At 38.7% G+C, this 26,481-nt stretch overlaps 1 protein-coding gene across 2 annotated transcripts in view; it reads right to left on the reverse strand.

The window, feature by feature from the left end:
- Positions 1-386: 386 nt before the first annotated feature.
- The window catches only part of LOC126642706 (bifunctional heparan sulfate N-deacetylase/N-sulfotransferase 3), a 45,500-nt gene continuing 19,405 nt past the window's right edge, over positions 387-26,481 (reverse strand). For both annotated transcript variants that reach the window (XM_050320562.1, XM_050320563.1), the window contains 12 exons: positions 23,945-24,032; positions 23,271-23,425; positions 20,882-21,067; positions 18,579-18,707; positions 11,817-11,999; positions 10,303-10,399; positions 9,334-9,457; positions 7,016-7,190; positions 6,418-6,588; positions 5,306-5,415; positions 4,849-4,951; positions 387-3,852 (listed from right to left, as the gene is read on the reverse strand). In XM_050320562.1, coding sequence (XP_050176519.1) covers positions 3,733-3,852; positions 4,849-4,951; positions 5,306-5,415; positions 6,418-6,588; positions 7,016-7,190; positions 9,334-9,457; positions 10,303-10,399; positions 11,817-11,999; positions 18,579-18,707; positions 20,882-21,067; positions 23,271-23,425; positions 23,945-24,032 — 1,641 coding nt within the window. In that variant the 3' untranslated portion in view covers positions 387-3,732. The remainder of the gene's footprint in view (positions 3,853-4,848; positions 4,952-5,305; positions 5,416-6,417; positions 6,589-7,015; positions 7,191-9,333; positions 9,458-10,302; positions 10,400-11,816; positions 12,000-18,578; positions 18,708-20,881; positions 21,068-23,270; positions 23,426-23,944; positions 24,033-26,481) is intronic.

The following is a 26,481-nucleotide window of genomic DNA, read 5'->3' on the forward strand; positions in this document are numbered from 1 at the left end:
AGGTTTCTCCTAAGAAGGGTTTTCTCACGTCTGTGTAGGCTGACGCATTGGCACAACTACTGAATCCCCAAGGCAAGTAATTTGAATAAATTCTGGTTGTTATCTTACAAATAGCAAACTCTGGAGATGTTTCTCCAGCACACTAGCAATTTCTGGCGCAAGAAATAAAAAGTAAGCAGGAAGCAAAAGCAGTAAAACGAGCAGCTGCATAAAGCAGCAATATTCACTCACAGCAAGAGTAAGCAACATTTTTCATTTCTGAAAACATTTCATGCTGCTCCTGTGCTGCTGGATTGTGTTGTAGCTCAGTGTCAAGCTGCAATAGCTGATAACCGACCTGGAAAAGGACAACTTCTGTGAACATGAAAGGCACTTCCACGCAGCACTACATTTTCTTATCAGAGTTTATTGTTGCACTTCAAATACCATGCCACTATCAGAATAATATCTATTTTTTTATTTAAAAAAACTCTGAGAAAAATGTTTCCAGCAATTTTCATTCAATGTGAATGACAAGAGTATTACATCTATAAACATTGAAATATCTATTTAATTTCTTCCTGAGGAAGTTTCACATTTTTAAGCAATGAAAAAGGATATTCTGTACAAGATAGTCTGCAAATCATTCAAACTAATTCTTTCTGCACAAGTAGAACTGGGAAAATACCACAGTATTTTCAGGAATGTTTGCTCAAATAATTAGGTAATTGAATATCAGTCTCTGTGTTTACACCCCCCCAGTGGTCACTTTCTATTCATAACCACACACTGGTTTTTAATGGCACAGAGGTCTGCAGAAAGCAAATTTCAGAATCTGATTTAGGAAAATAAAAGGTGAAGCTCAAATAATCAAGCAGTTGTCAAAGAAATTGCTTGTGCAGTTACCTACGAGGGGAACAGAAACCATGGCTGTGTTACCAGCCACAATCAAACATCTGACTTCGACTAGCAAACAGGAATTCGTAGAAAGAAATCAGTATTTTTTTTAAGAGTAGTAATACTGATAGTCTATCTCTGGAAATCAAACACTGGTTGTAGGTAAGCTGTGAAGAGAGATGTTAAACTTTGCCAGGTAACTCATGTGGTATGACTTGCTTACTCTGCTGTACTCATGTCCATCCTATGACACGGGGAATAACTCATCTAGCTGCTGTCTGCATGCTGTGCTCAGCCTCCTCATCCTTCACCAAGCTGACTGCATGTTAAATGTCACTCTGTTTTTTAAAGGCTCCTGTTAAATATAAGAACATATTTAAGTAGAATAGCTCTGGAGAAAAGCGATGTGTCTTCATACCATCCTTTTATAACAGTGATAATCCACCCAAGGCCAAGGTCGTGCACGTGGAGGACTTATTACCCCAGTGCCTCGTGGTGACCACAGCTGGGCTGGACAATTTCCCAGGGGACAATGTGATCAATGTGCATATCCCCATCACCGCTCTGTCCTTGGCTGTCCACTCATTCCCACTCTTTTCCCAGGGAAAGAAGACAGAAAGGGAATTCTTTAAAACAAAGAGTGAACTATGAATGTGGCTGAAGGCCATTCCTCCTGCATGTAGGAGACACTCCAATCTCTGTGCAGATTGTTTTCTCACCCTGAAAATATCAGGCACTTGATAGTGCTCAAGGTTTTCCCCATTTTCTTCTATTTTCTAATTGTTCCACTGAAGAACACGGAGTAACTGAGGCAGCAGTGCACAACAGGAGCTTTGTGCAATCCCTGCGGATTTTTTAGAAATGTTTGAGTGATGTTACATCAGGTTACATCAAGGGTAAAATCAATCATGCCGGGATGAAAACCCCAGGTATTTTCTCCAGTTATTCAGTGTAGTTGTAACCAATCTATATAGATGCTTGCAGGAAGCATGAGCTGTCCATAGCATGCAGGGTACTTGCTTTTACAGATGTTCAGAATCCAGAGTATTTCTTTTATCAAGAAAGAAGTATTTTAAGACAAGTCAGCTTTTGAGACAAATCCACATGACAGTGAATATTTAAAATGAAATGAAAATTCTCATTCTAATAAATAATAAAGATGTTCATCTTAAAAAATGTCTACTCTAGTAGGTCCTCATCATTTATCATGCATATTCCCTTAGCAAAAATGTGCTGTGTAAAGAGTACTGGTATATACAGCAAATTTGTCTAGATTTTTTTCTTTACAGGCTTATCAAAACCACGTATTACATAGACAAAATCAATAAATAATAAAGATTACCAGTTAGAGGTACAGTAAGGATCTCAACATCTGTTTTCTATTGAGGGAATAACAGACTGGTTTCCATTCCATTACCTTGAAAGTTAAATCATATGATTACAGAAATGTCGTAAAACAGCACTGAGACACAGAAAGTTTTTCCACCATTTGATGCGTGTTTTTAAATATTCAGCCTAAAACAAAGTATGAAAACATTGTAAGAGCTACGGTACAAAACACTGCATTTAGTACCGTAGTTCTCTTTTGTTTTCACTACCCCTTCATGCCTTTAGAAACGCTCAGAGCCAAAGTTCAGCGGAGAAGGATTAATGCCACACTCAGCTGAAGCTGTCACTGATCTTCTTCTTCCTCAGCTTTTAATACCAAATATGTTTAAGATGTTTAGAACCAGGACCAGTATTTTCTTCTAGAAATCTGGTAGATTTTTGCAGCTGATGTAAACTGAAGGTTACTGAAAGGTGCTACAATTTTGATCAGGTTGCAGGATCTTGGAATGTAAAAAGGCAAATAAGGGAAAAAATAGTGGTGCAACTTAAGGCAATAAAAGTATGGATCTCTTTCTGCTCTTTTTAAGTTTCTCATCCATTTCAGTGCAGATACTCCTGATTCACAGCAAGCCTGTGAGTGCAGTGCCTGGATCTGGCTGCTCACAGAACTAGGAGTTTCTTCCACAGCTCCAGTTTGAGTCATAATTATTTAATACTGCTCATGAGGACTATACTACAATTTTCGTGCTTCACACGTCCAAATTAATTTCTGTTCAGATAATGGTTATGTTCTAACATTTCAGTCAGTACAAGATCAGACACTATTATGGACAGAGGTCCTTACCACACCATAAGGGTTTATTGTTACAGGATATAATCACATATTCTTACCACAGTTTTGTCTGTATGAGTTTGTTTTTTTCTACACTGCTTTTGCCTGTGGCTTCCAGAGTTTGTTCTGTGTATTTAGCTGCTGTGAACAGCTAAATCATATATATCCTATCAACTGAACTTCTCACCTGTGTTCATACACACTTTGGGTATTACCAAGCTGATTCCAAAGGCAGAAGTACACTTGGCGTTTTGTGCTACATTAACTTTTCTTACCTTATGCAACACCATAATCAAATAGTAAGAAAAACTGTCAACAGCCTAACAATGGGCTACAAAACCTACATGAGACACAATACTTTCAAACTGATATATAAAAATGTAAATATTTACCATGAAATTGGACAGGTCATGTATCTCTGACGCTTTTACCAGTTGTAAATAACTTCCACATTTGCGCACAGTAGTCCACAAGTCCACAGGCCCAGAAACGTTTGTAAGAAAGGTCTGGCCCACCAGAGCTCTAAGAAATGCATGTATTTTTTTGCAATCCACATGCCAGCACATGGAAATAATTTCTATCTTTTACACTTTTTTGAAGAGGTATATCTTACAAGACCTTCTGGTAGCTGCTGGACAGTTTAGGTATGACGACTGAAGTGTGGAAGGGAGATTTCAAACAGCTGTTTTCCAATGCTATCTCACTTTCTGCAGCTCCTGTCTCAGCCACGAGGGCAGGGGTTGTCCCAATTTGTGAAGAAGTTTTGACAGTTCCACGTTGTGATCTCTGTAGTAGCTTGACAGAAAGGCCCTGCACTGATGGATACAAAAGGAGGTATTTTTATTTAATAAAATGCTGTACTGCAGTTGCTGTGCATTTGATGTTTCAAAGTTTGTTTGACGTGTGTCAAAACTTTACTTTCTCTTATACAGTTTATATGGTTTTATGCTATCTACTGCATGCAAGTTTAAGCCCTTCAGTTAGGAGCTGAACTCTAAAAGATAATTCCAAAAAAACCAGAGGTTGTCCAAATGAATGGTGAAGTCAAGGATTTGATTCTACTCTCAGATAGTCATGTAAATACAGAATCACACCGAGGTTGATGCAGTAACTTTGAATTTACTGCACTGTGATTGGAATGAAAGGTTCTAAATTGTCTTTGTATGTAGACATCTACCAGTTAGTAACTTCATTTTCAGAAGTATTTAGAGTTGAAAAAGACAACAGTAAACAAATTGTCTTGTCTTATCTCTGACCAAAATCTTTCTCACTCAATGACTTTGTGTCAGTACGACTCTACTGATGTGAAGTTACTTACAACTTGAGTACTAGGAGAAAAAATCCTGGTTGACTTGGTACATTAATTCTTACTGCTGCTCAAACTGTACGTTTTTATTTGCATTTTAGTCGGGCTAAATGAAATGGGAATGCAGGACAGAATCAACATAACAGTTACAGAAGACTAAACTGCTGCAGCATTTGATCTGATGGACATTTCCTCATTTGAGCATTTGTCTGGGGAAGGTACTTAGGGAAACAGAACCTACCCTCTCTTAAAACTGGATGAAAGTCTATATTATTTGTCAGGGTCTACTCTCAGAGATAAGGGACTATACAAATATAAATAACTGACCATGACTGAGGAAACACATGCACTGTGGAGCCTCTGCTGCTAAGTCCATAAAGTAAAGGGGACAGAGTTTCAGAAGCACTTCATTTTATCTTCTCTTCCTTCTTATGGTTTTGCCTGCATCATGTCCCATACGTGGCAGCTGAATCCCTGCACAATGCCAATGAGCATAATAGTTTACCTCAGAATCCATAGGAGGGTATTTTCTGCCTTTGCTCTTTCCAAGACACTTTGTTTTTCCTTCTTCCAGGAGCTGACACCAGAATCCCTTATGGGAGTCGAACCTGAAACAAGTATCTTGTGGTGTAAAAGCTGTAAAACAGTGCAAGGAGGAGAAATCTCCAAAGTTTAGACTAAGACTTAAGAGAGTAAACCCTGAAGTTATCAGCCTTATTTTAAGGTCAACCAAATCTAAGTGTCAGAATCCCAAAGAATCCAATTCTCACAAAGCTTTGTCTGTTTGTCAGCACCGAGTGGCTCAGTGGATGACTTGTGGAAAATTCAACCCTGAATTGTGTTCTGAAGAATACATCCTCCTGACAGCTCAAACGAGTCTGAGAGGCTTTATTTTGCAGTGACCTTACTTACAAACTAACTGGTATTTTAGGAATGTGAAAATGATGAATTAATTAACTCACGTTAGGGCTTCAGAGTAATTATAGTGAGGAGAGACTCCCAGGAATTTCTGTACTTCATCCATTACGGTAGACGGGTCAGTTCTCAGCTGCTGTCCATCAATAATTAGCAACTACAACAGATAAAATAAATGGAAGTTTAATTTAAAATTCATTATTTTGAGCTTCAATCTGAAACTTCCACCTCTGTCAAACTCCCTCATTACATGGAGAGTACTGCACCAGGAAACGATAACTGGTCCAGTCTTAATTATCATCATCATTAATGACCTGGGTAAATGGCATGTTAATTAAATCTGAAATGATTTTAAATTGGAAGGTGTTGTGACAACAGAGAAATAATAATGAAGGACCTAAAAAGATAAGAAAATTGGTAGGAAACTGAGAGAGATTGGTCCAGCCAAGAAAAAAATCATAGTAATGGCTACTACTTTTCCAGAGAAAACATAAGGCTACAAGTTCTTCACAATCACTGTGGGATGTAAAATCTGGTATAAATCTGCATGACAATGCTTATTGTTCAATATTCATGAATTGATTTTGGAGAAAAGCTAATGAAAACATAATGTAGAGAATTCCATAAGAGTACCATCATATGACAGTATTGTGCATCTCACGAAGAGAGATACAAGGCTGGCTGAAAAGAGAGTATGTGGAGAATAACACCAACTAGATATATCAGAGCTTGCTTGGCACACTCTGGGAAAACAGAAGGTGCAGACTGCAGCCAACTTGTCTCAGCCAGAAGAGTCCTGGATAAACAGAAGGTTTGGATTGCAGCCAACCTCCCTCAAGTGAAGTAGCTTTAACTGTTGGGTGGGGAGCAGTGCCAGACACACTGCTAATGTCATGAAAATCCAGTCCAGAAATAGATCTGCCAAGGAGATACTGATCATGTGATATTGTCTGCCTGGCCTTGTGTTATCACATGATGTTCAGGGCTTAGGATGTGCATCTTTTGAGGCCTGATCCTGCACAGGGCCAGAGGGAGGATAATGATTTGTAGAATATCCCCAAGGATCAGCATTCAGTAGGCAAGGCTTTTACAGTGGTAAACCCTAAGACAGTATATATGAATCTCTAAGGTTAGGATGTCAAGTTACAGTCTTATTCACCTGATAAGGTGGGAAGTAAGTTAGCCATCTTTCAATATGGATAGCGTACCATCCAGGTGCCAGGCATCTCTTCTGGAGAGCTCTGAGCTCAGAGGGGGCTCGAGGACCAGCTGTGATCACCTGATAGAAGCTGAATTTCAGAGCTGCAGGATCTTCATGTGATCGCTGATGCTGTAAAAGAAGTTACATGGCTGGAATGTTATAGACCACAAAAGCTGGGAAAACGAGATAAAACTGGTTGGTCTTACTGACAACAATTTCTTAATCCATCTTGTATTTTGAACATGAACTAGATAACTGTCTGTAGACTAATTTCTGTACGTGTTGTTTACATAAATTAAATCAAGTAAACACTTTTACATGTTTATATTACAGGCAGACTTTGGAAAAGGTGGTTTCTGGTATTTCAACCCTTAAAATATTCCCAGGATTAGGAGACATACCTCAGCCTGTGTGTGATCACATACGGTCAATGACTGAGGAATGAAAGCTTGCACTATCCAAACCCTTTCTATACGTATATAATGAGGGGATACACTGAGAGGACTCAAGGTGGAAACCCTGGCTTGTGCCTGCCTGTGTTCTTCAAGGTCCGTACCTGGTACCAGGAGTACGCCCGGTCAGATGGGTCGATGAGGATGGTGATGATCTTGGCCTTGGGGATGAGGGAAGCAGCTCTCTTGGGAGCTTCCTCAGAATGGAAATAGTTGGCACTTTTCTCAAAGAGGAAGTCAGTGGTGACATTAGAAGGAGTGGGGAAGAAATCCATGTACCTAGGAAAGCAACATCATCCTCAGATTTACTTAAAAATCACACAAAGGTTGATCAATCTGTTAAGCATATTTTATTCTGGAATACTCAAAATAATAGCTAACTGCCAAATAGAAGCAAACAGAAGTTCACATTATATTTTTGATCATATTTTACTTGTAGCTTTCTTCTCACTACATATAACTAGACGTTGCAGCTATTTTTTTGTAACTGGATGAAAATGTTACAATATTCATGTATCTTCTCATAATTAGCAAATTCTCACTTTTCACTCAGAAAAAACTGCTGAAGTCAAAAGCAGAAATTGAGTTTTCCAAATTTGCCCTTTTGCTGACATCAATTACAGTGCAGTGCAAAACTGTAAGAAAAAGATACTGAGCATCAGCATTGCTTTCACTCAAAAGAGCCTGCTTATGTGGGGAAGATGCACCGAAATAAATAAAATAAATAAATGCCATTTAAAACAACCTCACCTGAAGACCACTGATGACAACTTACACCTATACTGCTTTCAAAATGGTAATCTTGAGGCCATGAGGGCTGAAAGAAGCTCTTCTGCTTCTGTAGCTAGCCTTGGCCTAAAGGTAAGCCTGGCTAAAGCCTCAGTTAGGGTCAGGGATAAAGCTGCATCTACACAACCCCAAAAGAAATGGCACTGATTGTTATTTGTGATTCTTGCAAGAATCCTAGCCAATTAATGGACTAATGAGGAGAGAGCTTTCATCTAATTACCACTCAGTAAGCTCATTACAAGCCAGCATTAAAATACACTATCAGACTAGAAAGTCTGAGAGATTCGTCTGGCAGATGGAATGCAAACCTAAAATTAAGCAGATAGTTGTGAGGATCCAAGATTCAAGTGTGAGAAGCTGGCAGTGGTGAGAGGGGCACCCAGTGCAGAGGTGGGTGCTGTGGGGAGAACCTGTCAAGAGGATGTGCCTGGTCTATACAGGCTGACCACCAGAGCTTTATGCATCACTGCTAAAATGAAGGTAATCTGGCACGGGTCTGGCAGCCAAACTGTATCTGCACCTTAAGGAAGTGGATATGGCAGGAGGAATGAGAGAGGCAGCAAAGTGGTCTTCCAGCAACATGAAGATCCTGATTCTGTGGAAGAACTGGCTCACTGTACTTAGGCTGGCTCCATCAGTGTGGAGCTCCTAGGCCTGGTTTGCCTGTCATCTTCACTGACTCCAAGAGCCTCAGCAGCAAGAGGGCAGCCTTCCCATTCCCAGTCGTTCATCCAGCACCTCCCAACTGGCAGTAACTGGCTGACTCACCACACTTTCCAGTAAGAATCTGCTACAACAATTACAACTCTGAAAAGCCAGTGACTGCAGACAAATTGGATCTGACGTGTCTGCACTGAGACCACAGAACAGCGCTCACCCTGGTAATTTTATGGATGAATACGAAGTCAAAGGCAATAAAACTACTTTCCCTTAAACTGGGGGTAAAATAAAGAAACAAGACAAAAAATCAATAATCCTTCACTGGTGCTCTCCAGTTACCACTTTCCATCGTGTAGTGCTTTCCAGTGCAGCCCTTTCTGAGAGCAGAAATCAAGAGTGACTTTGGTGGAGTTGTGCCTGTGACTCCCTGGTATCCACAGAGAACATGGCAGCAGGGACATGTGCTTTGTTTTACCATCACTTACTAACCTACAGAGACACGTTCTCCCAATTCCTTGATTTTTAAAGAACATTCCGAGAGGCTTTCCTTGTACCCCCCTTTACATGATTACCACTTCTAAATCCTATTTCAAGGAAAAAAAAAAGCCTCCCCGATTTTTTTTTCTCGTAAGAAATAAGACTTACAACAAGAACAAAATTTTTGTGTCCATATATTCAGTTAACCACCATTACTGTCCCAACTTCAATGGCAAGTGAGAATGAGAAAAACATATTTTGTTACTGTTTTGCATATATTAATATATGGATTTATACAAGAAAACCTCACAAAAATTAGTGCATTTATGATATTCTGTAGTAAGATCATTCTTCACTTGCATTTCTTTCTCATTTCACTGAAGGTTCTTCCTTATCTCACTCTATATATGCACAGTTACCATTACCAACAGTAATGTCATTTTTGTATTGTTCACAATATATAAACTTGTATATTTATACTAATAACCCATCTTACCAATCAATCCCCCTGTGGTAGTTATTTCTATTAAAGAACTGTACCTCCTCAAAGGTTTTTGGGCTGGGGGAGTTACTAATGATGGAAGGATGCATGATCAGGAACAAATACAAGGCTGTGGTACCTGCAAATAGGATAAAAGTCCAAAATTAAAAAAAAAAAATACACACACACACATTTTTTGGGGGATCATACTCACAGATGGACTAAACCAGCTTTATTCCATTCCATTTCAGTGAGGGGATACTGATTTATATTACCTAAGATTCTGTGCTTTCTGAGCTTTCAGAATGAAGAGATTTAAAGAACTGTAAATAGTTAACAAAAGAACTGGAATGCCAACGCCTGAAATCTGGTTTTCACACTTATAATAACTGTGTTTTAAAAATAATTATTGGTTTAAATGAGACTGTCACAAAAAATAATTTAGAACTCTTGCACTCAAGGAGCTATTAGGGATTGGTGAAGACGAAAGCAAGCACATATGTAATTTTCTGATTACAGAGAAGAAAATTAACCATTAAGTTAATTTATGAACTACTGCAATCTTGCAATTCAAACTGTCCATTAGGAATCTCCTGACTTGAAATAAATGCCAAGAAATAACAGGTTTCTATAAACAAGACACTTGTGGGACAGATAAGTACTTGCAATTCAGAATCCAACCCTTGGAAAAATGTCTGTGCTGTCATCTCCTCTCTCCACTTTGACAAGAGTTTGTCTTACTGATGATTTATCAAAGTGTTGCTCATTTTGACATAAAGCCCCCAAAATCTGACACACACCTGAACCCTGCCTTTTATTTACGTTTACTGTCTGTTGTTGTAACTCATGCTATTAAAGCATACTTGGATGATATCTGAAAATTAAAAAATGCTGTTAGATGATCAAGATCTCTACACAGCAGCCCGAGTACAATTATTTCAAGTTACACACAGCCTATCTTGCTGAAATGCAATAAAATCTCACCAGTTTTCTGGGGTCCTACAACCAAGAATTTTGGCAATCGGTCACAGGTTTTTTCCTTAGACCAGATATCTCTGTGCCGTTTGTCATCACAGGGATTCTACAACAGAGAAGAAAAGTCAGAATGTCACTGCTCATCACACCTGAGAAGGTCCTTAAATTATGTTTATGTATAAATGACCAATTTTTCACCCACGTAGAAATATATCAATGACATACAAGTTAGGAAGACTTAAAATTGCTGATGAGTTATCTAATCACTGATTTTTAATTTTATATTACTAGAACAGCTACCACACTATACGTGCTGCAGTTTTTAAACTGAAAGGGTAAATTAATTACGATTTAAAGCTTTCCATACACATATATATTCTGATCCTCCAATTCAAATCAGAATATAATTTTTTTTTTTTCATTTGCTGCTTTACAACTGAATCAGTTTAGATTTATTTTGGAATTCCTACTTGCAAACAGTTTTTGACACTGTTGTTTGGCAGTACTGCCCTGAAGTGAAGGGAATTATCTTCAAGCACCCTTTCGGGGCTTAAAAATACGTAACTGTACTCAGATTAATGTGTATTATAGACAAAATACACCATATTCAGTATGTCTTAGTCACTGGTACTTACAAATGTCTTTTCTAAGTAATTCTAATTTTTCAAGTAATTTGGCTACAGGCTAATTTCCATTTTTAAATTCATTTTATCTTAGTATGATGCAGAATTCCTGACATTTTCCCCCCTAGTTCAATGTTTTATTCAATACCAGCATGAATTTCAAGATGGATATTAAAGCACAAATTTGCAATCTCAGACTCTAAGTTGGCAATTCAATATCCAAGGCTGGAAAACATCTGTGTAAGCAAGCTGAAATACATTTTAATATTTGATTTAATAACGTTTGCTCCTCAGAGTATTTCTACCAAGTCACCTCAAGAAGATGATATTTGGGTTACATATTATCACTGCAAGGACCCAGGTACCTACAGCTTCTTGGGAAACTTCTTCCTAGGGTAGTTCTCAGCCTTTTGTATAACTTTCTAATCTTTCTAAATCTATTTCTATGTGGTTTATCAGTTTATCATTAGGGTATCCATGGTCTTAATGCTTTTTTCCTCCTTTTAAACTTGGAGAAAAGTTCATTTCTTTAACTGTTAGAAAATACATATACACCTTCTCTCTGTCAAATGCTTCACTGCTGTTAGTTCCAAAAGAGAAGGGAAACAACACAACATGCACTTTCCTGCCTTTCCCCACATTTTAAAAAGTACAGTCACAAATAAAATGAATTAAATATAATTTTAATTATACATCTTAATACATATTAATTTCACAGCCTTTTACAAGTAGCAGGTAACACAGTCACACACTGAAGCTTCAGTAAGCTGTTTGGAGGAACCAACTGGTAAATCTAAAAATATGAATGCTTTTCTCTACAGGAAACTGAAACAACGAATTTCACAAGAAATGCCATCAAGAGCATTTTTTTCTGATCTCTGAATCAGCAAACCTGCCTACCTGCCAGAGAGGGTCCTTCTGCTCAGGGAATAGTTCAAAATACTTGTGAGCCAGCTGAACTGGAGGAAGGGTTTGCAGTTTGAGGTTTGTCCAGGTATGAACAAAGTTGGCCAGGTTGACAAAGGTGTACAAGCCCAGGCGATCGTTCCCGTAGTTTGACAAATGTGTCATGAAGATGCTGATCTGTAGCAGACAAAACAAAGACAGCACACCTTGAGTCTCTGGATCACTAGATGGCAGTGCAACCCAAGATAACGTAAATCTCATTTGCATTTTGCTCTTATTTATTGCTGCAGGACTTGGATCACATTCACACAGACCTTCCTACCCTTGCTCTTCATTGAATTGCATCCTTCTTCTCAAGTCAACTCGATGCAATCAATGAGGAAAACGCTGGAACAGGTCCCATGAGCTCTGTGAGCACCAGGATATGCAATCCTACCCTGAGGCTAGGCAGTACTGACATCATCTTTATGTAAATTTACTTAATGGAGGATACAGCAAAAACAGTACTCATAAGTTTAACTAAAGTGGAATACAATTGCAATGCTAAAAATGTGATTTCTGTTTCCATGGAAGAGCAAAGAAGGCAGAGACCAAGAGGTAGCTGATGTCTATTGCTGTGATTTAAACCCCCTTGCTCCAGCTGTAAATTCTATAGGATAAAGAACTCATCTCTTCTACAAAGCCACTCTGCAAGCACTGGGCTGACAGACAAATCGTACACAGAAACAGCAAAAAACCCTTGTGAAACCTGACTGAATACATCCAAACAACTGTGGATAAAATACTCCCAAATAAAACAAATCCCCCAGTTTTAAGGCTGCTGGTATTTCACTTTTACTCTCCCAACACTGAGACTAATGCTCAGAGACACCCTCCTTGCTCCACCCCGTGATCCAACTGCACTTCCACACTCCCAAAGGAAGCAATGCTTCCAAGGAGCTTTCTCATAGGAAGGGTGTTTGGATGCACCTGAACTGTGCTGATGGGCAGAGCAGGAATACATGGACTGCAGGGATGGGCTCAAGACTGAAACTTCTGTTTTGCACAACGAGCCATTTTCCAAGGTAACTCTTCACTGCTGAAACAGTGTACTTACTGTTCTTACACTGAAAGTGTTCTTACACTGAAATCTGCAACCCTCACCTCTCTACCACTGAGTTCTTTTCTGAAGTTCTTTTTTAAAATAGAACTCTCCCAAGATAAACTCTCCAGACTGATTTCCACTAAAAAATTAGAAACATGACTCGTTTTCTAAATAAATCTGCTAATGCCATGAATGAGCAATTTCTATTTAAAGTAAGACCCGATGTAAGCCACTTTAAAAAAGGAAAGGCTTATCATGGTCATAATTCTGAAATTAGTTCAGGAACTGAAAATAATCTTTTGTAAAGGAATTCCAGCCTTCATTTTAGAAAAAAAAAAAGAAAAGGAGAAGAAAAGAACGAAAAACTAGAATCTACTGCTGACAGGACTGAGATTGAAAACCCCTCCCCTTTAGGCAACCAAATGTATAACCTTTTCAAGTTTCCTTTTTTTATTTCAGTTCTCAAAGCAGGAACAGACCAGCCACAGGACAACGTTGTTCTCAACAAAGGTACAATCAGCAGGTTTCCATAAGAAAGGTTAACTTGTTTTCTTGACAGCCTCTTTCTTTCCTACACCTGGGCTGACCTCTGGCATTTTTAATGTCAATTCACCTCCCGGCAGCTCCTCACCTGCCAACAGCTACAGCACTGCCATGAAAGAAAAAGCAAGGGCAGTTGAAAAGATTGCTAGTTTGGGGAAAATATGTATTATTTTTTCCCCTGAAGAGAATATCACTGTAATTTTGAGAATGTCAGAGTGCAGGCTGAAAAACTGATTGGACATATCATCATAAATAATTTCCAGCATATAAAACTGTGCCAGTGAAGGGGAAAAATACATCAGAGACCTCAGCTCCCATTTTACAGGGGGTTTTTTAATGTCAAAAACTTTATGGTTAATTATTTATAATACAGACGATCAAATGCTGGTTTAAAGCTTGAATGACTGACTCTTGTAAAGAAGTCCATATTTGATGTAACCAAATACATGATCTAATACATTAAAGAAAAGGTCCCCTTTACTTCTGTGGGGCATCAAAACCACTCCAGATGAGCTGAGATGGATGGTGTGTCACCACCCACCTCCCTGTGCAGGTGGTGCTGTTTCACGCCAAGACAACACATAATGAATATTTTTTTGCCTTCCACATTGAGTTATGATGCTTTGTTTTGCTCCATCACACCACATCCTGATTCATTCAATCAGGCTCTAACTAAGGAGAGTGATCACTCTTTCTCTGTAACTAATAGCACATTACACTGCTAAGATTTATTCTCTTAGAACCAGCAATCAGGAGATTTAAAAGGAATCCTTCATGGGCACCTCACAAGGCCAGACCTAGTAAATAACACTATTTGTTCAATATATTGTTGCACCTCTGGGAAATGCTGTAAACTACAAGCAGAGCTTCACATATTTCTTTATTCCTTCTTCAAAAGGGAAGCAGCTGTGAATGGATTTATATTTACTCTAACAAGCATTTTAACCTCCCTTTCAGATAAAAAGAGCTCATTTGGTTTTATTATTTCCAGCACTCTTCTCAAATAATTTCTTTCAGGGCACATCTCAGCATTTTCTTTCTCTCAGTGCAGGAGGATCACCCTTTTTTGCTGTTCCTCATACACAAACTATCATCTTGGTTGCACTTCAGTGCACAGTCTCCACAGGATTTAATATCTTTCACAAGGGAACTGAAATGGAATGCAGACAACTTTTAAAATGATGGCTTGGGACTAAATCTGGTCTCTAGGCAGCAGCTCCTTCCCTGCTCTCACACATTTTCAAATCAGAGCAGTCAAGGTGCTTTCCTCTACTCTTCCTTCCCCTTCCAGCTTGTCCCCAGAATTTCTGCACTCCTTCCCCATCAGGGAAATGGAGGGAGGTCTGAGACTTTCAGGATACTGATGATGTTAAACAGATCAATTATTCTGGCATTTTAAATCTGTGACTAGAAGACTTTGTCTATGAAAAAATTGGTAATAAACATTTATTACATACTGGGCATACACTCAATTTTTTTTACCATATATAGATTTATTGCAGGCAATTCCAATTTGAATAAATTCATATTATTAAACCAGACATCAAAGTACTTTTGTCACGGGCACTGTGTCACCCTCCAATCTGTGCACCAACATGAAAAGGCAGCGCTGAGGCCTCTCAACTCAGTGAAGTCATGCACAACACTCCAAAATGAAGTTCAGTTATGACTGACAATTAATTATGTGGGCTCAGCTAGGCCCTAGGAGCAGATGCATTACCAATTTAGTATATTGCTGAGAGTTTAGCTGCTGAGCAAATGTTTACAGGCCACAAGAGTACGTGTAACTCTCAGAACACCTATACTCCAATTAATCTGGCATTGTGCACACTCTGTTTGCAGTTCTGATATTGTTTCCAAGTTTCTCAGAACATTTTGTTTCAGGTATTCAGAGTTAACAGCTGGATTTGCTCCATCAGACTGACACAGTGATAGAATAAACCACTTGTACACAAGGCTTTCCACCTGATTATTTTAAGGATCACAGAAGGGCCAAGTTTCTTATTGCCCACAACTTCGATGCACCTCCTGTACACTGTTACAAGGAATCACCTCTAATGAGACAGCTAATCCTGTCTGTTCCACAGCCTTTCCATATGCCTGTTCATTTAGGACTTTGTGTTTTGTTTTGGTTTTTTTATTTCTATTCCACCCACAAAATACCAGACTCTGTCTGGCTTTTATGGGTGAGTTTTGAAGAACAGGTAAGAAGGATGCAGATGAAACTGATGCCTTTCTCACTCAGGCTTGTCAAACTGAACCATCTTTGCTGCTTCTCACACCCAGTACAATTAAATATGAGGTTGTGCCAAAAAGGACAGACAGAAAGGGAAGATTTGAGCCTGAATGCCTTTGGTTTTGTTTTTCCCCCTGTAGTGCCAAAGCCTGGGTATTCATTTCTTTCAGGGTCACATTAAGATACAGTAGGTTCTGCTGATGCTCACACAAATCCTCTCATTTTTAGTGCTAAAGGAGATAATTTCTCCCTTGCTGCAAGTCAATTAGCTTAATAACAGCTCTACTCACTGCAACTGGGGAGAGGTAAAAATTAGAAGAAAATAATAGTTAGAACTGAGCGCAGACGAAGATTACAATTATTTTAAGATCAATCAGACAAAGGGCTTAAAGCATTAACAGTCTTCCCTCTTGATCAGCACTGCAGTAACCATGTGGAGAACACACAGCTGGCTACACATTACTTTCATTGTTGGGCTGTCAACCATTTCAAGGCTTTCACCAAATTCCTCTCCACAGGGCATTTTCCCTCTACTTTCCACCTGCAGACACACCGTACTTTGGCAGGTAGTGCATGGGAGGGCATGTAATGCAATTACTGTAATCTTTCATGTTTGTTTTTCTTAGGGGGAGAAAAAGTATAGAAATTTTTCATGAACTGTTGGTTCTCCTTAAACATTCATCTTGTAAGATAGCAGAGCTCCCAGTCTGTACCTTCCATAGTTCAGAGGGTGTTTTAGGACTGGGTTATCAGAATTACTGAGAGAGCCTTGGCCAGTACTGATAGAGAGATTCACTAGCACACCTGAGAAGAAATGATGTGGTTGATGGCAGGGTCTATACCCACCTTATCGTTAAACAAAGCTCAAAATCTAATGGCTCACTTCCTTCACCAGTGACAAGATATACTTAGGAGACTGGTACAACTTCATTTTAAGAGACGCTGAACAGAAATTTGCTTTACTAATCCAAGAATTTCAATGAATACTGCACATAGAGACAGACCAATCTGAAGTCACTGAAGATTCTAACAAGCCTAGCTGGAAAAATACTTGGTAAAATGTTTTAAAGTCAATAGAGTGCTAGGAAAAATAGTAACAACGTGAGATAATAAAACAAAGACACAGATCTGTCTGACTGGGTGAGATACTCATCACCACACATTTCTACAATGCGTGTTTTCCTTGTGGCTTTGCTACAGAATTCCCTGGCTAAATCAGTCTGTAAGTCTATCAACCTCCCTGTAAGTCAATTCTTCAACTGATAACGTGGGGGAAAACAAAGCCAGTATACTAATAATACAGGGTTGCTGAAACTTGCTATTTTTTATTCCTGTAAAACATTTGGTGGAAGATCCTGACAGCGTGATCTTGCCTGAGTGCCGCTGCAGTCAGCAGGATCCTGAAGAGAGACACACAAAATACAAAATATACTGTGGGGTTTTGTGGTTTATTCTGCAGATCGTGGTTGAGCTGGAACACTACAAGGAAGTAGAACCTCTCTTGTGAAAAACTACCCAAACCACAGAGAAATTTTGGGCTTCGCTCTTGGGGGCACTTCTTTCAGTGCAGGGTACTCACTGAAGTCTCAGCTGGGATTTACACCTCAGAAACTACATTCACTCAAGATCAGTCATCCAAATTAAACAATGCAGGAATTTGTTAAGATTTACACTGAATTCACAGCCATTTTTGGAAATTCTCATTGTTCAGAATATTGGTTAGCTGACACTCTAATGGTTCCTGGGTTAGTATTTCCTATTCTTACTTTACTATCAGTGAAAAATAGCATTTAGAAAATGCCTCATATGAGAATTTTTGCATCCTCTGAAAAGTTGGATGTTTCCACATTAAGAAATCCCAGCAATTTTAGTGAGAATACAGGAAAGCTTATGAAGTTCAAAATGCCACTTCATAATTAGACAGACTACCAAAGCTATTTTGTTTTCATTTTAATGTCTAAATCTTTGCCCAACTCTGACTTGCAAATTACAATACAAATACACGCAATACATAAAAACAACAAAGATGCAAACCCTAATCTTCAAAATTATTACATTCCAGGTTAATGTGGGAACTTTAGAAGCTATTTATAAGCAGATATTTAAAACCAGATGTATCACCTGTACAAAGGCATGCCCTAAAAGGATTTCAACAATTGGTCCTGGGTAGGTTTTGGTCTAATATTCATTTACAGCTATATTTAGAAAACTATGTATTTAACTTCTATTTTTTAGTCAGTATTGTATTGGGGATATCACAATTTTCAGAACCAGGTGTTCACACAGTCTACACAGCAATGCAGGACTCAAAAACCTAACCATAATATATAAAAAGGTATTATTACTGTACTCACATTCAAGCATGTCAGGCAGGGACAATCAAAGTTGATTTATACCAAAATATCATGACTGTTTCACCTCTTACCTTGTCCTCTCCTCTGCTCTCTTAATTCCTTTAATTTCAAAAGCTTATGCCTCAAGCACCCCTATTAAATTTTGCTGTTTCCCTGCTGTTGTAAAATAGTTTTTGGCTGTGCTTCCATATGGAATATATTTTGTCCAGACTCAAAATGCTGTTACTGTGCCTTCCTCTCAAATCTCCTTTGCTAAGCCCAGTAACTTTTAGTTCAAATCCATAAACTGCCAAAGCACTGCTACGGTCCCAATACCTCCCCATCCAAGGAATTTTCCAGGTCTCAGCTCCACTGATATGGGGGCTGGAACTGGATGATCTTTAAGGTCCCTTCCAAACCATTCTGTGATTCTATGCCTGAAATGATACAAATCATCAAAGTAAGGACTGGGACTCCTGCCATCCTCTAGAAGGGAGACCACATGTGTGTTTTCCTTTCATTAATTTTGTTCAAACATTTCAGAATGACACTGTACTTACTGGATTGAGGACCACTGTGAAGAACAACTCTCCTCCTTGAATACTTTTGTCTAGTTCCTTTGGACCTCCAGGGTACTCTTTATAGAAAATGGTGTGGGTGAACAAGCCACAAGTTTGCCTAGGAAGCACCTGAATTTATTAAAAAAATAAATAAAAAAAAAGATTAAAGAGTTTATACTTTAAATGAGGTAATAAATGCCAGGTAAGTAACACATAACTGATAATTGCTGGGTAGATTTGGCACCTCAACTTTGTCAGAAGTCAATACAAATCTAGTTGAATTAGTAACACTGAAATCACAACATCAAAAAATTCATCATATTTACTTTGTCTGTAACACCTCATCCTTACAACCAAGTATTTGAAGTGTAATCATCAGTTAGTTCTAAAATTTTAAAATATTTTGAAACATAATCTGAAATATTATCAGTCTATACTACATTAATCAGTACCACTTTTATTTGAGTGATGGCTTTGTTGTAAATTTACACTGGAATTTGAAAGTCAAATTGTTTTTTTTCTTTGGCCCAGGCATCAGTAGCAATAATAATTCTACACTAACACATGGGGAATTTTGCCAGTAATCCTCACATCATAAGAAAATTTTCCTTCTCATTTGCCTGTGCTGGTTTTGGAAGACCAGTTGCAACACAAAATAGTACAAACAAAATTATTTTAAAAAACATTCCAAGAACAAATCTTTCAAATGGGAAGAACTAATAAATGCAGTCAAGTTTTCCAGCAGAAATTTAAAATATTTTCTATCGACTTAAGGAAATAATTTGCTGGAGAGTATTTGAGTTATGTCTATCCCTTAAAGAAAACCAAGAGCTGAATATGGATGTTCATGTAAAATTCTTACGCTGGGACTGTTATGACAGATTGACTTTGAAAGTCTACAAGTGCCTTATTTGACACAGGTTGAGGTTTTGTAGACACTCTTTATTTCCTGCCTTTCATTTCTCAATATTTTTTTTGTAATGTAAAGGATACTGTGACCACAGAGTGCAAATTCTGTGTTGTCAAAAAATGTATGGAATTCCTACATTTTCTATAAACTTCCATATGTTTTTAACAAACCTTTGGATTGCACTGATGAAATATGAGCACAATTCTTCACAGAGGCAGGGAATGAAGCTGTACAGGCTGGGAGGTGCTCTGGCAAATCTTATACACCGATTTTATTACTGAATGTATTCATTACTATAAGCCTGCAGATGTAAAATATTAATGCACTCGCCCTGGAGAGCTGAAGGCTTGAGACTCCCAAAACAGGTGGTTTTATACGACTGTTCTTGGGAACAGATTTTGGCCGCAGTGTCCTTGTATTAAATCTCATTATGTGAGATTCAAATGACGTCTTTTTACAAAAATTCATGAAAGAGATTTTTGGAGGTTCTGAGTCAATCCATCTTCCCCAAATGCTTCGTGCTCCCTGAGCACATCCACGACCATTGTTTTACATACAGGGATTGTTCCGAGGAGAACAAACTATAGTTCGGGTCTGTACGGTGTCAATTTTGTTCCTGGACTTCTGGAGATCATTTTGATTCGCTTCACCCAAAAATAGATCAAAACTTTAAAATATTACTATTTAGCTAAGCAAAGCAGTATCCATGGCAACTTTAGAACAATGCCAAAATTCCGTTCTAAGGGGCAATACTGTGGTAAGGCAGCCGACCCTCTGAAACTGCTTGTTGCAGCCAGAGGTATAACACAGCACACCCCCCAGATCTTGCCTCTTCACCACTCTTCCCACAGGCTCCAAAAGAAAGTTACTCCAGAACATGTCACCAAGAATTTGAAAAGCTGTTTAGAAACACTTCTGAGATAATAATGACAGGATGTGAATCTGAAATAGCCTCCGCCCCAGTGACCAGATGGCAGCAGCACAACGCCTTCCGTGTCAGTTGTGTACAACCCCTTCCTTTGGCAAAGGGGGCTGTGAATGATGGAATTCTGAAAAACCTGAGAGAAACCTAACCCATCCTATTCTGTTAAACCACGCCAAGCTGATTTTTAACTTGAGATCTCTGAACCAGCATTAACAGTAGGACTAGAGGAGTGAACAGCCTGTAAACTGTTGACAGCGGGGCGCCTGGATGCCACCTTCATCAGCAGTAACATCATCAGCAACAGACTCATTTTAATTAACAAGGCACTGTCAAATATATTTTGCTACTTATGCAGAGCAATATGTGCTTCTCACAATGTGAACTTTCAGGATACTGTGCTTTTCCACTTAAAAATAAATTGTTCATAACACGGCAGAGTACGACATGAACATCATCAATACAACTCACCATGATGTTTTTGTGGATGAAGCCACGTCTGTACCTTGCAGGTTTCAGATGTGGGTATTCTTCAGTGCTCGTAACTCTTATATTCCAGACCTTTTTCCAGGCATCATAAAGCTGAACGTGTACTGGATACACTCCAGAATGGTGTGGAGCCACTGCATAGCCCAAGTCAGTTGGAATACCGTGTTCCTAAAACATAACAGAACAACGGTTGCTTTCAAAAACTGAAGGAACTTGATGTTTTGGTATTTCTCAGATCCTTTGTTTAATGAGAGATCGAGAACAGGTCTGCAATGCAAACAGGAGTAATATCAAAGTATGCTGATCTGGAAGGGAGATGGAAGGCAGCATCAGAGAATTCAGAGAGAAAATGGCACGTATTCAGCACAACAGGTAGCATCTGGCAGTTCCAACTACTCAAGTGTGATTTCCACTGCATGTCCCTTCACAATTACTTGGATGAGGAGCTGAATTTCGGTCACTGCCTGTTCCCTCTAGTCCACTCAAAACATAAAACCCTATTCAAAACCCAGGTTAACCATTTCAGTGTCATTTTAAAAAAGGATAAAAGATAACCACTTGTAACATCGCACAGGCAGATGTTGCAGAGTAAACCCTTTTGTAGTACATTTCCTGTTTTTGCAGACTCCTGTCATTTCTCTTGTTTACATACTGACCTTACTGCTACTACCTTCTCTTCATATTTAATGTATTTCCTCTCAGGTTACTCTTCAAAGGAACAGGGGACAGCAGATCTTTCTTTGACAGTCTGATTAGCAGAGTGCACAGGCCATAGGATGTCATTGTGTTGCCATGATTTAGGAAGGCTGCCCTTGCACTGCCTTTGAATTCTAGTTTAGAGGTTTTTTATACTGGCTGCATTTATATGGTCATTTTTTGTAATCATACTTTGTGTGCAGAGAGTTGGTTGATACTTGGACCTCTTCCTTTGAATAAACTAGTTACAAAGGAATACGAAAAAACTCTGAGTCTTATCTCAAAGAAAAATGGGTGCATACTGAGAGCATTGAAAATAGTGAAGAACATGGAAATTCATGGAGTTATGTAAAGCCAGGGTTGAATATGCATTATTCTAATAACATCCTTCAATGCTTACATTCTGTAGACTAATCCCAGAGGATGTCTTAGGTCACACCAGAACCACAAGAACTCATTTCCAGTGGAGCTTGGAACAGCACGCAGAATCGTATTAGAAGGGGAAATCTGGGCACAGGATTTTTACATTTTCCTGATTCTAACCTCTACTGGAATGCTTTCTTGAGAGGAAACATTCAAATTCAGTTGGCCTGTACTCAGCACAACTACAATTTTCAGTAAACTTGGTAAAATCTTGAAAGAAAGCCTGTACCTTACTTAAAAGCAAGGTTCTCAAATACATACAAGAACTGCTTGGTATTCAGGTCTGTCCTGTCCTCCCACACTCACTGCCACATGGCCATAAATGCGTTCTCCTTTGTTCTCGCATTTCAAATTCCCCTGCACTTCCCAGGAACAAAGTCTTTACCTGCCAACTAAAGAGCAACCAGTGCATCTTGAAAAGGAAGAAGGAAAATTAGGATGCTGGAAAAAGAGATGGAATTCAGCACATAAGTGATGTTTGCCAGGCTGTTCTGATGTAAGACATTTTAAGGTCTTTACATCAGACCACTTCTTCAGATAAATAACATCTATTATGTTTGGCATTTTGGTTTTGTTTTGCTGCATGAAAGTATCTGTAGCCTGTTTCTCTGATATCCTCAGATCCAAAATCCAGTTTCAGTTTTTCTTATATTCCCTCTTTTATTCAGAGTTTGGCTGTGAGTAAATAATTAGTAAAGGCAATGCTTTACAAAACAAGTTTATATAAAGCTGATCCAAAGGGAATATATAAGATGTTATTAGGTATCACAGCAGAAAATCATCTTTGAAAATGTGGCACGTGTAACTAATCCTAACATACAGTGGTTTCATAAAGTCATTTGACATGTTTTGATGGAGCATTTATTCTCTCAGAAAATTGGATTTTTTTTTCTAATCTAAACAATGGGTTATTTGGATAAAATTTTCTATAGAAAAATACTGAAATAGAGTATCGTTTATCTATATTATCACTTTCCAAGATGGGAACATATTAACTCTTCATTCTGAAAGAATTTTTCTATAATTTTTTCCAGAAAGCCAAATCAAACTTTAATTGAGAAGGAAATACAAACTGTTGAGAAATAGAATTTTCACAGAAGAGTGATTACAAAAAGCACTTTATCAAAACTTCCTTTCTTTTCCCAATTCACTGAGACTAAACCAAATTCTACAAGGATTGATTTTCCAACAAAGTAGGAATAGTGGTTTCTGAGGACCTAAATTAAATAAAAAATGCCAAATTATAACTCACTAAGGCAAATTTTTTGTTGAGGATCATCTGCTCCACCAGTGAGGACTCGTTGTGGAAGAGGTGGGGCTGCATGTGACTCCACATGTGGGGAAACCACCAGAACTCATCCACAGATCTCAGCAGCAGGTCATCACCTTCATCCTCCTCCTCAGTCCCTGCAAAAGGAAAAAAATGTAGCTCTGAAGTAAAGTCTCTACTTCTATTATAATCTTACACATGTTTGGAAACATAAGACTGGTATTAACATAATAAAATGTGTCCATTTAAAGTACTGCCTGCTGAGGCACTGGTGACAAAGTTGACAGTCAGACCATTGTGCTGGGCTCACATCCTATTTTAATACCTTCTACCTATTTCTACAGTGGATTAAGTACAAAATTACTTTAATGGATAATATATTTTGCTGTATCTCCACAGTATCCAAAAGGATAAACTGTGGTAGCTCAACAGGTCTCTCAGTGAAATCAATGGAAAATTTCACATGACTGATGGAATTCACCAATCAACAAGAGGCTGAAAGGAACGAAATTTTAATAAAGGGGAGGAAGAACTGAATCTGTTCCACACTGGCACCTAATGCAGAAACCACAGTTTACTAAGACCTTTAGTCTCTACCCTTCCTACTGTCCTCAGATTATAAAGAAAACCACCAGAATGAAAGTGATAAAACTTACCTGTATGATAAAACTTCCCTGAAAATCCCAGGTTGAAAGTAAAATTTGTAATCTGGGCTCTCAAAAGATTCTGAGTGTCAAGCAGGGCCTGAAAAAAAGCAAACCACCATATAAACATATCTGTAGAAAACAAAACCTGGCACAGAAATTTAATAGAACAATATAAGTATTTTTACAGGTGTATGTCTGTTCAGTTGGTTTTGCTATTTAAAAACAGCTGTTTACATAAGACAAAGCAATGACAGGTATTTTATTACCATTTAAAGACACCATGCAAACTCCATACTTTTCCTCATGGAGATAACCAGCAATTAAATACTGGTTTACTCCCTGAATCATGGGCTAGGAAAACAAAGGGACACACAGAGAAAAGACCTTCCACTGATCACTCAGTAAACCTGGGACACAGCCAGGAATGAATTTCAGGTCTCGTGTGCCCCCTACACTGCTCCATTAGAGGGTGAACAGCAACTATGAGGACTATGTTCCTATAGATCGGCTCAAGTACATCCACAGCACTTCAGTCATGTTACAAAATCAAGGGAAATGCATTAAAAAATAAAATCTAGAAAGACAGAAAGAAGCCTATTCCACATCAGACAACTTGATCCTAGATTCCTCCAAATTCTGACTCATTTCTCAGACAGTGACAATACTGGCTGCCAGCATTCCTGTACTCGCACTAAATTAGTACAAACAAGAAAACAGCATGTAGGAAGAAAGGGGAAAGCATTATTCATCAGCTACAGCCTCACTCCCTGATTTCAATATGCTCCTCTTGATTTGTTACTCCCAAGATTTGCACAGTGTTTTGGGAGTTATCTCCCAAACTCTTACATCCTGCTGGTCTCTCAGTTTTCCAGGTGTAACATAGAAACCCAGCTTTCCAAACTTTGCAAAGCAAAAACAAAACAGAAAAGTAGAGGTCATAAAAGTTTTCAAGGCCAGTAAATATTATAGCACAATGATTTTAATGAAGTAATTAAAAACATTACTATTGTCAGAGGTGAGTAACTAAGTGTGTTACGAAGGAGGAATGTATTTAAAAGCACAAAAAAAAGATTAAAATGACTGGAGATTTTCAAAGCTTTAAAGGTCTAGAGGGCTCTCTACTCTTGAAATTCAATGACAATTTTGTGCCTTGAAAAATATAAGCTAGTAATTCTAATTACAGTTTCTCTGGACCTTTTCATTATGTAAGTAATGGTAAATTAAACTAGTATGCCAATGACAACAAAACGTTAGAAGTCAAGACCAGTTGAGATATTAGGCATAGTAGAGCCAAGTTACAATTCCTTAAAATATGGCCCATTTTGCAGATGGAGGCAATATCCACCTTTCCAGGGCACATGAGCTCTTCTGCAGGTCTTTTCCAGCACTCACCTGGTAAAGAGCATCTTCTTTCAGTGCAAAGCCTGAAAAATGTCCTGTGAACAAGGGACTTCCTAAAGGAATGAGTAAAATGAAGCACAGAATGGAAATAATTGAAAACAAGCTCCAGCCTTATGAAGTGGAATATTAAGTGCAAAATCTTGCAATGCTGTAACAAGGGCTTTTGCAGAGGCTGAGAGTGCAAAGATCTCCGAGGAGGCTTCTGATTGTAATGAGAAGTTGCAAATGTGCCCAGGATTTATTATGAGAACCATCCTGGAGCTGCTGGGAACCGATTGAATGAAATAAATAATTGTATCTTTGCACGGTTAAGAAGGTGGGAGGCAAAGGATACGGCCACACCCCAGCCTGACAGCCAGGGGGCACGAATGGGCTGCCCCTTCTTTTCCTCCCCATTAAGAGCTGTGAGCATTTTTTGCAGCTGAAAGGTATCCTGTACCTTTCCAACACCTTCCCAGCTTGTCAGCTCCAGTCAGGTCCCAGCAGGATGGAAAACCAGAACTGGAGAAAGAGGGAGAGACCCAGCCTTTCAAACAGGTAGCAAGAAACTCATGACATTTTTATAATAATACAACACAGAGTTCAGTGCTTCTCTGGGAGTTAGTTTTGCCGGTGCAGTTCCAGCTTCTCACCTTGTGTTGGGAAATACCAGCTAACACCAAGGGGGTACCTGCTCCATCTGCCAAGAGGGAGGGCCCAGACCTGCTGTGAAGCACTTTTTGCACAGACAAGCTGAGCTAACATTTGAGTTGTCGCGCCTGTGATTATTTTCTGGGCGACTTGACATTTTACTCATCTTTCAGGTTCTAAAAACAAAATGTTAGAACTCATGAAGAATATACAGTAGCAGATGGCAGGGCCTATTACTGTGAGTTTCCATCAGAAAGATGGAAAGAGAGAAAAGTAGGGGGACAAAATGCCCAAAATTTCCTTTTTGCATGCTGTTTTATATGCTGAAGGGGAGCTGCTGATATTTTCTGCATATTTTATGACTGCTTATGAACAGACCCTCTGAGTGTCTGTATGAAATGTTACATAAGTACATTAGTACTGAAGATGGTATTTTAAAACTATTTAGAAAAGCCTTCATACGTTTATAAATAATTATTTAGTCCATGCTATATTTCTGCTGGTCCTGTAATGAA

The sequence above is a fragment of the Myiozetetes cayanensis genome, unplaced genomic scaffold (assembly GCF_022539395.1).
Source record: "Myiozetetes cayanensis isolate MyiCay16 unplaced genomic scaffold, myiCay2020 scf24, whole genome shotgun sequence".
Classification (NCBI taxonomy): domain Eukaryota; kingdom Metazoa; phylum Chordata; class Aves; order Passeriformes; family Tyrannidae; genus Myiozetetes; species Myiozetetes cayanensis.